Source organism: Verticillium dahliae, genomic scaffold (genome assembly GCF_000150675.1).
Source record: "Verticillium dahliae VdLs.17 supercont1.13 genomic scaffold, whole genome shotgun sequence".
Lineage (NCBI taxonomy): Eukaryota > Fungi > Ascomycota > Sordariomycetes > Glomerellales > Plectosphaerellaceae > Verticillium > Verticillium dahliae.
In genome coordinates this window covers 542,471-552,185 of record NW_009276944.1, presented here as the reverse complement: position 1 = coordinate 552,185, position 9,715 = coordinate 542,471, and the positions used below count along the sequence as shown (strand labels likewise).

General features: G+C 55.5%; 3 protein-coding genes across 3 annotated transcripts; all 3 read right to left on the bottom strand.

The window, feature by feature from the left end:
- Positions 1-3,305: 3,305 nt before the first annotated feature.
- Positions 3,306-4,057, bottom strand: VDAG_06122 (NmrA family protein; the record flags this gene model as incomplete). Its single annotated transcript, XM_009659136.1, has 2 exons — positions 3,306-3,851; positions 3,959-4,057. 2 exons carry the CDS (start codon positions 4,055-4,057, stop codon positions 3,306-3,308), a joined length of 645 nt encoding a protein of 214 aa, XP_009657431.1.
- A 358-nt stretch (positions 4,058-4,415) lies between these two features.
- Positions 4,416-7,922, bottom strand: VDAG_06121 (uncharacterized protein; the record flags this gene model as incomplete). The annotated part of the gene is made up of 4 exons (XM_009659135.1): positions 4,416-5,093; positions 5,147-5,893; positions 5,934-6,457; positions 6,536-7,922. 4 exons carry the CDS (start codon positions 7,920-7,922, stop codon positions 4,416-4,418), a joined length of 3,336 nt encoding a protein of 1,111 aa, XP_009657430.1.
- A 770-nt stretch (positions 7,923-8,692) lies between these two features.
- On the bottom strand, positions 8,693-9,607 carry VDAG_06120 (uncharacterized protein; the record flags this gene model as incomplete). Its single annotated transcript, XM_009659134.1, has 1 exon — positions 8,693-9,607. The coding sequence occupies one exon, from the start codon at positions 9,605-9,607 to the stop codon at positions 8,693-8,695; it is 915 nt and encodes a 304-aa protein (XP_009657429.1).
- Between the last annotated feature and the right edge of the window lie 108 nt (positions 9,608-9,715).

Genomic DNA, 9,715 nt, shown 5'->3' with positions numbered 1-9,715 from the left:
CGTTGTGTCGTTGTGTCTGCGTGTGAATGTCTTCGTCTGCTCCTCATCGTGGCCCGCTGCTCTGCTGGCCACTGCTGGGCCACGCACGTTACGACTCCCGCGCGCAGCCTGTCAGGCCTATTGAGCAAACGGAAGAGTTGGTCTGCACCCTGCAATCCCGCAGCACACCGCCCCTCAAGACGTGCACCCAATGTAAGCAACAGGGCCGCAAGAGACACCACGGCGGAAAAAGCCATGTCTCAGGCGTTGTGCGTTCTGCAGTGTGTGTGTGTGTGTGTGTGTGTATGTCTGGCTGCATCATCGCGGATCCCCCAGCCACAGCGCGCCGTCCGCTTGGTGCCTGTCTGGCGGACAGAATGGCAGCCAGACGGCCACCAGAGTGGACAAAGAAGAAGGGGTCGTGGTGGTGGTGATGATTTGTTGACGCGCGAAAAAGAGACCAAGGCGCCAAGGGTTCATCCAGGAAAAGGCTCCCCGGCCAAGGCCAAGGCCAGGCCACCACCAACAACACGGGTCCGACCCTCTAGTCTAGTGGATGATTGACCGATCGAGTGACGACAAATGACTGACAACCTTGCAACAGCCCAGAGACGAGTGAACCGTATACTCGTACGTACCATCCTACCAAATGTAACATACATGGACAGTCAACACAACCCCGGCCCATCTATCCCGACCCGGCGATGACATGACAATGCCAGATAGGTACCCGCATAGGCATTCACCTCGTGCCGTCACAACAAACGTCGATGGCCCATTCAATCTGCGATCCAACATCTTGAGTCGTCGTCCCGAAGTGAGCATCAAACCACGCACTCTCTAGTGCCAGTAGTCTCTGGCATGATTCTCTGGCATGATTGCCGAATCCTCTTTGCCAGATGCACCGAAAAGCCTCAGGTCCTGGACAGGCTGTACCATGTACCGACCGAAAACAGCGAGCGGCCCAAGATCCCGTCACTGACAGCAATCTACATTCCAATCTCACTGTCACATCACATTCCTCTACCCCGCCATCCGCACATGACCTTGTACCTCCGCCGTGCAGCGACCATACAGGTGGCGGCGGCAATCCTATCCTCAGCTATCTGCCTTGTTGGGGGGGTAAGGGTGGCCATCCAGGCGGTCAGGACTGGCTGGCCTCGCTTCTCGTCTGAAGCCGACCCCTCCATTCCAGTTCCATCGCTCCAGTCACAGTCCGTCCTCGTATGCCCGTACCGCATCTACGTCGTCTGCTCCATTTGGTCAATCCTCCCACATCCCCGACGTCTCCGAAGCTGGAACCTCAGCCCTCTGCGCAATGACACGACATCCTCCAGCCCGTCGAAGAACGAGTGAGTTGGCGCAAGAAAAAAGCAAGAAATCAATGTCAGAAGAGAAGCAACCAAAAATCCCCGCAAACTAATCATCATTCCGTCCAAACTCTGTTTCCCTGACTTGCGGCTACCCCTCGATCCAGGCCAAACGCGGCTGAGGCCACGAAGTCTGCCCCTCTCTCTTGCGAGCTTGCGCCTTGGAGAGGCCGCCCGGCGACACCGGCGCCGGTGCACCAGCTAATGCCTAGGCCAGGACAGCCCGCGCGGACAGGCACACACCAAAATCGACACGAGTGCCATCGCACAGCACACGACCGCTCGCCGAGGGTAGCGCCGATTGGCAGAGCTAGCAGCCAGGTTTGGTCTAACGCGCTGCTCTCCCGCGGCACCGGCAGCGCCCCGGTTGCTTTGGGGGGGTGGGTTGCTGAGGGTCGCTGGGTGCGACGCTTGGCTGGGAATGCCTAGCGCCGCCTTCGCCATGGCGGGTGGCCGGACCTGCCTCTTGGCTTGTGATTGCTGCTTCTGACAACGGAAGGGATGGCTTATCTAATCGACTTGGGTTAGGGTTAGCAGCGACAGGTTCAGGGTATTGTACGCGACTGCTTCAGATCTACCATGTGTTGCATGGCTCTGGGGCCTGCATGACATATGCCTCAGTCAATTCGGACAGAGATCTTAGGAATGTCGTCGTTCCTGCACATTTACCCTCGTCTAACCCTATTCAGGAGATGAGCTTGAATGGCCAGTCGTCCTCGTTTTGTAACTTGAATCTGGTTCTCGGTGTGCATCCTAATCGTCAGTGGGATGGAACGTTTTGAAAGCATCATATCTGAAGGAGAAGCTACATAGTTCTCTTAGTGATTTAAGAGGTTTTTTGGCAACTACAGTTTCTACAGAGATGTTTTTGCAAGCACTGCTCAACGTACGGCAAGTACTGACAAGTAGGCTGTTCGTCATATGCAAGATATAAGCTGCCATCAGCAGACACCCGAGACCACACCTTGTACATAACTCCCGAATACCCTGAGAAGCTCTCGAGATCTGCGTATGGAATGCCGAGAGAGTTGTGACTCTTGGCCGAGTTACAACTGGCCTCGCTATGGAGCTCAGCGACTACGATCATGGAACTGCATCTTGGTTCTATTTGTTCTGTCTCTAGTGCCAGGTTATTTCCTCTGACAGAGCTCAGTCGTAATGGCAGCGAATAGCTCTCCCGCAGCACACATCGCAGTCGATCCATGGCAGTGATTTCACAGTGTATGTACATTGTGGTCTTCTGCAGCTCCTGCACTCTGATTCATCTATTGCATATCCTCAATGCCTCTACAAAGCTGTGCCGGTACCTCCTAGGGCGACCCTTGATGCGGACCGCTTCAGAGTTTGCTGCAGACTCCCTGATATCCGTCGACTCAATAGCGTTCGTGCTCAGGCCTGTGAGCACTGCCACGTCCGAGTATCACGTTGCTGGCTCTCCGGCCACGGCTTCTGTAGCTGCCTCGCCCAGTAACACTCTGATATCGGAGTATGAGCCGGAAGGATCTGAAAAGCAAGATGAAAAGTATCCCGGCGGCTCGCCATCCATGCTTATAAGCTCATCTACAGTTGTCGTGCGCAGAGCTTGCAGTAGAGTTGGAGATTTATACAGATATCTCTCGATTAGTGGTGATCAAATGGCCAACCTGATGCATGTTACATCTACACAAGTCAGACAACCCATTCTGTGCGGTTCGCGAGCATTCATACATGTTGGTTCATCAACCCGGGAGACAAGATCGATGAAGTGGCTGTCGCGGCATATCTGGCTTCTGGAGAATTAACATAACGAACAGCGCCAACACTGACATGAGTGACCCGCTAGACATGAAGAAATTCCCAAAACTCCAATGAGTGATGATATCACGAGTCCACCTGGATAATACTCCATGCCCGGAATGCCACCATTCAGACTTCCAAACCCCTTACTGAGCCCCCCGCTGGTCGATGTTCCGGATCCTATGCCTTGAGATTACTCACGGCAGGCGTCCGACTAGCCAGCGTTTCGTTCGGAACCTCAGCACGATCAATGAGCCACCTCGCCAAAGCGCCCCTCTTGATGTTCCATGTCCAGCCAGGCTCGCCGACCGATCCTGCGAAGACAGCACCCTGCCTGTCATTCCGCCAGCTCTCCTTGTCATGCTCGCCGTGAACCATGCCGACGCGGAAGACTATCCAGTTGACACCCTCGGCAGTCTCCCGGAATACGTTTGCTATGGCCACGTTGGTGCGATAGGCTGCCGCGAACCCGTACTTGACGCCTGTCACCAAGGCGCGACGCACGAAGGAGGACTTGTCATCGCTGTCCTCGACGGACACAGTGGCCAAGACAAGGATGCGCTTGACCGAGTGCTGGCGCACTAACGGGATGATGGTCGAGTAATAGCCCGGGTATGGATACTCCCCTGTGGTCCTTCCGGATGGTCCTAGAAGGGAAATGATGACTGCGGCCCTTGAAACGACGAGACTAAGCTTTTCCGCATCGTCCATCTGGCCTTCTACTACCTATGTTTGGGTTAGGTACCAGATTCGTGCGAGATGGCGGCTGTTCAACTTGCCTCAAGCAGAGGGTTCTTGGTGAGGTCGTCAGGAAGCTTCGAGGCATTGCGCACGTAGGCGACCGTGGCGTGTTTTCGGAAGAGGCTCTCGCGCAGCAAACAAATGCCTGCTGGGCCGGTTGCGCCGAAGATGAGGATCGTGGAAGATGCCATTGCTTGATTTGTCTTGATTGTTGGGTCACTTGAACATAGCGAAGGAGGATTTTTCTTTCCCTCACGAGAAAGAGCGACGGTTCTCAGCTTTAAATCATTTTGTACCATCCTCCGTTCGTGATAATCACGGATTCAAACAAACTCCGCATCACTGATAGGATGAATGGTCCCATGTCGCTCCCATCGCCATAGCTCGGAATCAGTCGCCACATCCCGCGGACTTGTTCTTCGGAAGCATTTTGATGCCGTTGATGTCGGGAACATGATCGTTTGCATCCGCCTCGGATCCTGAATCGATTTTGTTCTGTCTCGGTTCATGACTGCATGTATCTGCCCCCTCTAATGCCTTCTTTTCAGCTCATGACCTCCGCACCAGGTTTCTCGCCAAGTTGGCAATCACCGCCATGCGACTGTCATGGTCTCCTGATCTCAGCTCGCCAACCGCCGACTCAAACAACCGCCAGACCTCGATGAACTTGTGCTGCGTCTCCCGGCTTGCACCAATACCGTCGAAAGCCTGCTTCATGTTCTTGTGCATCTTGATCAGGTCAACATCAGCTGCCGTGACGCCGGTCGTCTTGGCCCCTGGATTGCTCTGCGTGTGCAGCGCCCCTATCTTGACGCAGTACACCACCAACGCCGCCAGCCCAGCCGCTAGAGCGGTCGCGATGCTTGACCCTGTTTCAGGCTTCCATTTGGCGAGCGTGCCTGGTGCTGGTCGCGAGCTGCGCTGCACCACCTCCACGCCGGGGAAAATGTAGTCGAGTTTGTCGACGGGCCCAGCCCACGAGTACGGAAGACCGTCGTCTTGGGCGGCGCCGATGCGGAACAGGCTGTCGCGGGCACTGGCGCTCGGATAGTCAGTGTCGGAATAGTGGCCGCCGTCGCTGGAGGAGCAGAACATGAGGATCTTCTGCTTGGCGGCAATACGGATCGCCTCGTCAAACTTTTCCTTATCCTCGGCGTCACTGGGTGGAGCGACAGTCCAGGACATGGAGATGATGTGCGCGTCCTTTTCGACGGCCGCTTCGATGGCCTGAACGTGTCAGTTGTGACCCGAGTAGAAGGATGAATATAGATGAAACTTACCTCTGCCGCACTTCGAACCACAATGCTCGTCTTGCCCGGAGTGGACGAAGCTCTTGTATCCAAGCGGATGGCCACAATCTTGACCATGGGGCAGACGCGGCAGATCATGTTTGCCATGACCGTACCGTGGCCCTTTTCCGACACCCAGTATGGACGAACGCGGAAGTCGTCTCCGTGGTCAAAGGTTTGACCATCGAGGATCTTGCCCTGGAGAGATTGATCGTGCATGTCGACTCCATCGTCGATGAGAGCAACAACGACATGCTTCAGCAGAGGTTGGTCACGGGTTGGCCCCCCGCGACCCTTGCGCATGGCAGTCATCCACACGTTTTGAATCATGTCAGCAAAGTTGTCAGTCGTGTCAAGCCAGCGATGAGACGTTGCCTGCGCCTTGGCCTCTGCTTGCGAGGCAGAGGGTGTAGCACCAAGGGATGCGTCTGCTTTAATGTCGTTGTTGTGTGAGATGACCTGCACGGGTTTGCGACGCACGAAGGCCAATGTCTCGATCTTTTCACCCTGGTCATCTCTGCTTACTTCGGACGCATCATCACCAATGCCGTTGCCGTTTGGAATCGAGATGGACAGTCTAGCCTCGTCTGTTGGTACCGCTGCCTCTCGAGCGGCTGGAACACAATCTTCATTGAGTCTCTTGCAGAACCTTTGAAAGTACAGCAGGGATCGATCAACGGTCTCAAGGTCCTGGGTCATTGGGTTAACTTCTGCCTTTTTGTCGTAGCCAGGAGGCAGCTGTGGGGGAATTGTCAGTCAAGCAAAGGAGAGAGCTTACCCGATGAATGTGCATATGGACCTTCTCCAGATACCGCAGCCGGCGAAGGCCGTCCTTATCACTCCAGCCCTTTAGCACGGCATTGTTTCCTCGCCAGTGGAGCGTCAGTTCCCTTAGTTCTTCGCTGACGGCACATATCGTATCTGGGTCGAGATCTGGCTTCTGCCAGTCAAGCGCCTCGACCTGAAAGCCGGCCAATGCCCGCTCGATAGCCTCGTCACTGTGCGAAGGCTGACTGTCGACCTCCTGTACGATGACTCTGATAATGCGCTTAACATTTTTCTTACGAAGCCAGTCGAAGAAGTAGATCATGTCGGTCCGGCCGCGTCCTAGGTTCTCGAGGGGATAGTCCTCGTCTGCGGCGTTAGTTCTCGGGTGTAGAGCCGGCTTGGGCTCTACTTCAAGACGAGGAAAGGCAACATATTGTAAGACCTCATCAAAGCGAAGGTGTTCGAAACTGGCCTTGAAATCTCGAGACTTAATGGCAGCTGGAGCGCCGAAGTACTCGAAACATATTTGTGTGCCTGATCGTCAGAACTCAGTCAGCCAACCTTCACAACCCAGTCACAGAACACTACGCCTATGGCAGGGCGGAATCATACCAGCTTTGTTCTTCCCGTACAAGAACCGGGTCGTCTTATCCGGAGCTCTGGTCCTCATGCAATGCAGCTTGAGCTCCAAACGGATCTTCGCTGACCACTCCTCCAGCTTCTTCTTCGTTTCCTCAGCTTCTTTGGGATCTTCGACCGTCTTGCGAGACTTGCGTGAAGACTTTTCCTTTGCCGTTTCCTCAAATGTGACAGTAGCTTTGCGGGTGAGCGACCGGATCAACGGATCGACGGTGTCCCCCTTCCGCGATCCATCAACGGGCGGGGGGCCCACAGGCTCACGAGACTTGACATCGGGGTTCTCGTTTCTGCCCTGACCATGGCGCGAACTGGCTTCTTTCTTCTGTCGCGCCTCTATCTCCTCGCGCGCTTTTCTCTCGGCCTCCCGCTTGGACTTGGGATCTAGTTCACGCTTGGGCGCTGCCGGTACTTGAGGCTCAGGCTGATCTCTGGACGCGTCTTGCTCTCCCGGCGTCCTCGAGTCGACATTCTTGTCCTTTGACCTCGAGCTTGCGGGGGTCCTTGTCGATACCTTCGGTACGTCATAGGTAAGGCGAGTGTGCTCTGCATACTGGTACACCGATCGGGGATCGGGAGCCTTGGTGACCTTGAGGAATGCCGTGTCGTCCTTGGCGATGAGTTGCTTGACAACCTCGAGCTGCTCCTCGTTCGCACGCTTGAACTCGACAGCGTAATGGAGCGGGGTGTAGCCCTTGCTGTCCTGAGCGTAAATGGCCTCTTTGGGCGCAAGCCTGATGAATTTCTGCTTGACGGCACCCGGTAGATGTCGCGATCGCATGGCAAGGTGCAAGCAGTTCTCGCCCTTCTCACGACATGGCTTAGCGAGGGCCCTGTCGAAGTACTTGCAGCCGTCGATCATGATCTCGGCGAGGCGGCTCATCTTGGAGGACTCGATGGCGATGTACAGCGGCGTCTTCTTCTCGCGGTCAGCCTCGAGGAGCAGTCGAGGATACTTCTGCACAATGTGCTTGACGGGCGACTCGAGCGTCTTGACCGGTATGTCGCGCGTGTTGAGGAGAACGTGCAGAAATGTAAGATCGTCGTCCTCAGTTCGGTTCTTCATGGCTTCGCCGTAGGTGTCGAAGAACTGCTTACGCTGGTCGCGATTGCCGAGCTTGTAGGTCTTCGTTTTGATCTTCTCGATCGCCTCGAAGATCTTTGTCTGAATGGGTTTTGAGACTTCTGGGTCTTCCTCCGACGACGCATGACTCTCATCATCGTCGTCGGTCTCGTCGTCGTCGTTCTCCGCCTCATCGTCAAGCTCGCTTTCTACAGCGCTCATGTTGTGCTCCTCATCGCCATCCGGTTCGCCAACTGGCAGAAAGGTGCTGCCCTCAATCGGCGTCTTCGGGGTGTCCATTGCGACAGCCACAATCAGTCTCGTCTCATACCTGGAGTCCAGTCACGACGAGCAGGTAGGTATAGCGTCGGAAGTCAAGTCGCGGCATGGCAGCACGACAGACGGACCACTCGCCAGCATAGCAACACAAGCCAGCTGCTGGAAAGGCTGGCCAAGGGCGACGTGATCGCTCCTCGGCCCCCAAATCCGCCGAGTGATAATTAACCCACTTCTGTGCTGCTGCAGGCGCCCTCACCACTGAAGGAGGGCGGGTGGACGGCCAGGTGTACATGTTCAGTAAGTAGGACATGGATGCCACTGGAAGGCTGGCAAGTAGGACAAAGACCTGTAAGCGCTAAGCCAGGGTACCCCGAACTGAATGTGGGCAGCTGAGCCATGCAGCTCGACCGTCATGTTGCACCCCCCTGAGAGAGGGTCTACAGGATGGACTTTGGTCACTGTCAGCATCAATGTCACCATGAGCCTGGGCATAGGAGGGAATCAGGAATGTGATAAGCGTTTGGGATGATCCGACATGTCGTTCGAGAGAGCGAGCTCTGCTTAAAATGTGGTAGTATTGGCCGTAGCAGAAACAAGTCACTCAGACCCGCAGCAGGTAGGTATTTGCAATGAAGAAAGGCGCCGGGCCGAGCCTAGCCTCAATGTCTTGACTTGGACGGGTTTCAGGGCTGTGGACGAGGACGAACAAAGACATTCTGCATGGTTTCAACGAGAATTGATCTCAGATGTCATTCAGTCTGAAAAGGGGTCCGAAATGTCTGGCTTTAAGCTCACTGTGCTGATCCAATTTTCTTCACTGCACCGTCTCTCACAGTCAGGAAAGTGACGTCTGAAACCTTCTCCAGATCCAAGGCCCCCAGATCCTCCGTGTCATACACCATGAGCTTATTTGTCGGCTTCTTCGCGGGGTCGAAGAGCACAGGGTCGTCCTTCGGCTTGCCACCAAAGAAGCGTTCCATTGAAGTCTTGAAATCGGCCTTGACTTCAATCTTGATCGTCGCTTTGAACTTGGCCTCTTCCTCCGTCCGTCGCAGCAGGATTCCCGCCCTCACGGCAGCCGGCACACCTGTCTCGCGCGCCTCGTTTTCGATAAGCGACCAGGTCGCGCAGTTGGGCTCGCCGTAGTTGTAGCCGATGAGGTCCACCGACCCGATGACAGTCGTGAAGTGCTCCATGTCGCGCGTCACCGTCTTCTCGACCTTGAGACCACCCGACAGCTCGGCGCCTTGGATGGCGCTGAGGCCGAGAGTGCCCTCCGCTCCCCGGGTCACAGACTCGGACTGCGTCGTCGGCGCGACGGAATAGCGTCCATCGAAGGAAATTGCCTCAACGACGGGCCGCGGGTCGTCCTCTGTCAGGCCGTCGAAGACCAGCGAGATTTGCGCCTCGGCCACGCGCCGGGCACGCTTCCGCGGGTCAAAGCGGAACAGCAGCACGATGAGGGTCGCGTACTCGTCGCCGTCGGGGTCGAATTTGCCGTGGACGACATCAACGAGATTGCACTTGATATCGATGGCGCCCTTGCGGTTTGTCACATTTGTACGCTGAAATGGCGCGCTGGGGTCGTTCTTCGTATGGAAGCCACTTTGTTCGTCGCCGCCTTCAAACAGGTCAATGTCAAAGGTCTCAGTGGTCTCATCGAGTCCAAGCTCGCTGGCGTCCTTTGAGATAGCTTCGTCTGCCATGTTGAGCTGGTCTTGGTGCAATGAAGAGAATCAAGTAACGATGGTAGGAAAAGTCCTCGTGTAGTGTCAAACCCTACATCACTCATAGAGACTTGGATCGTCCCATCT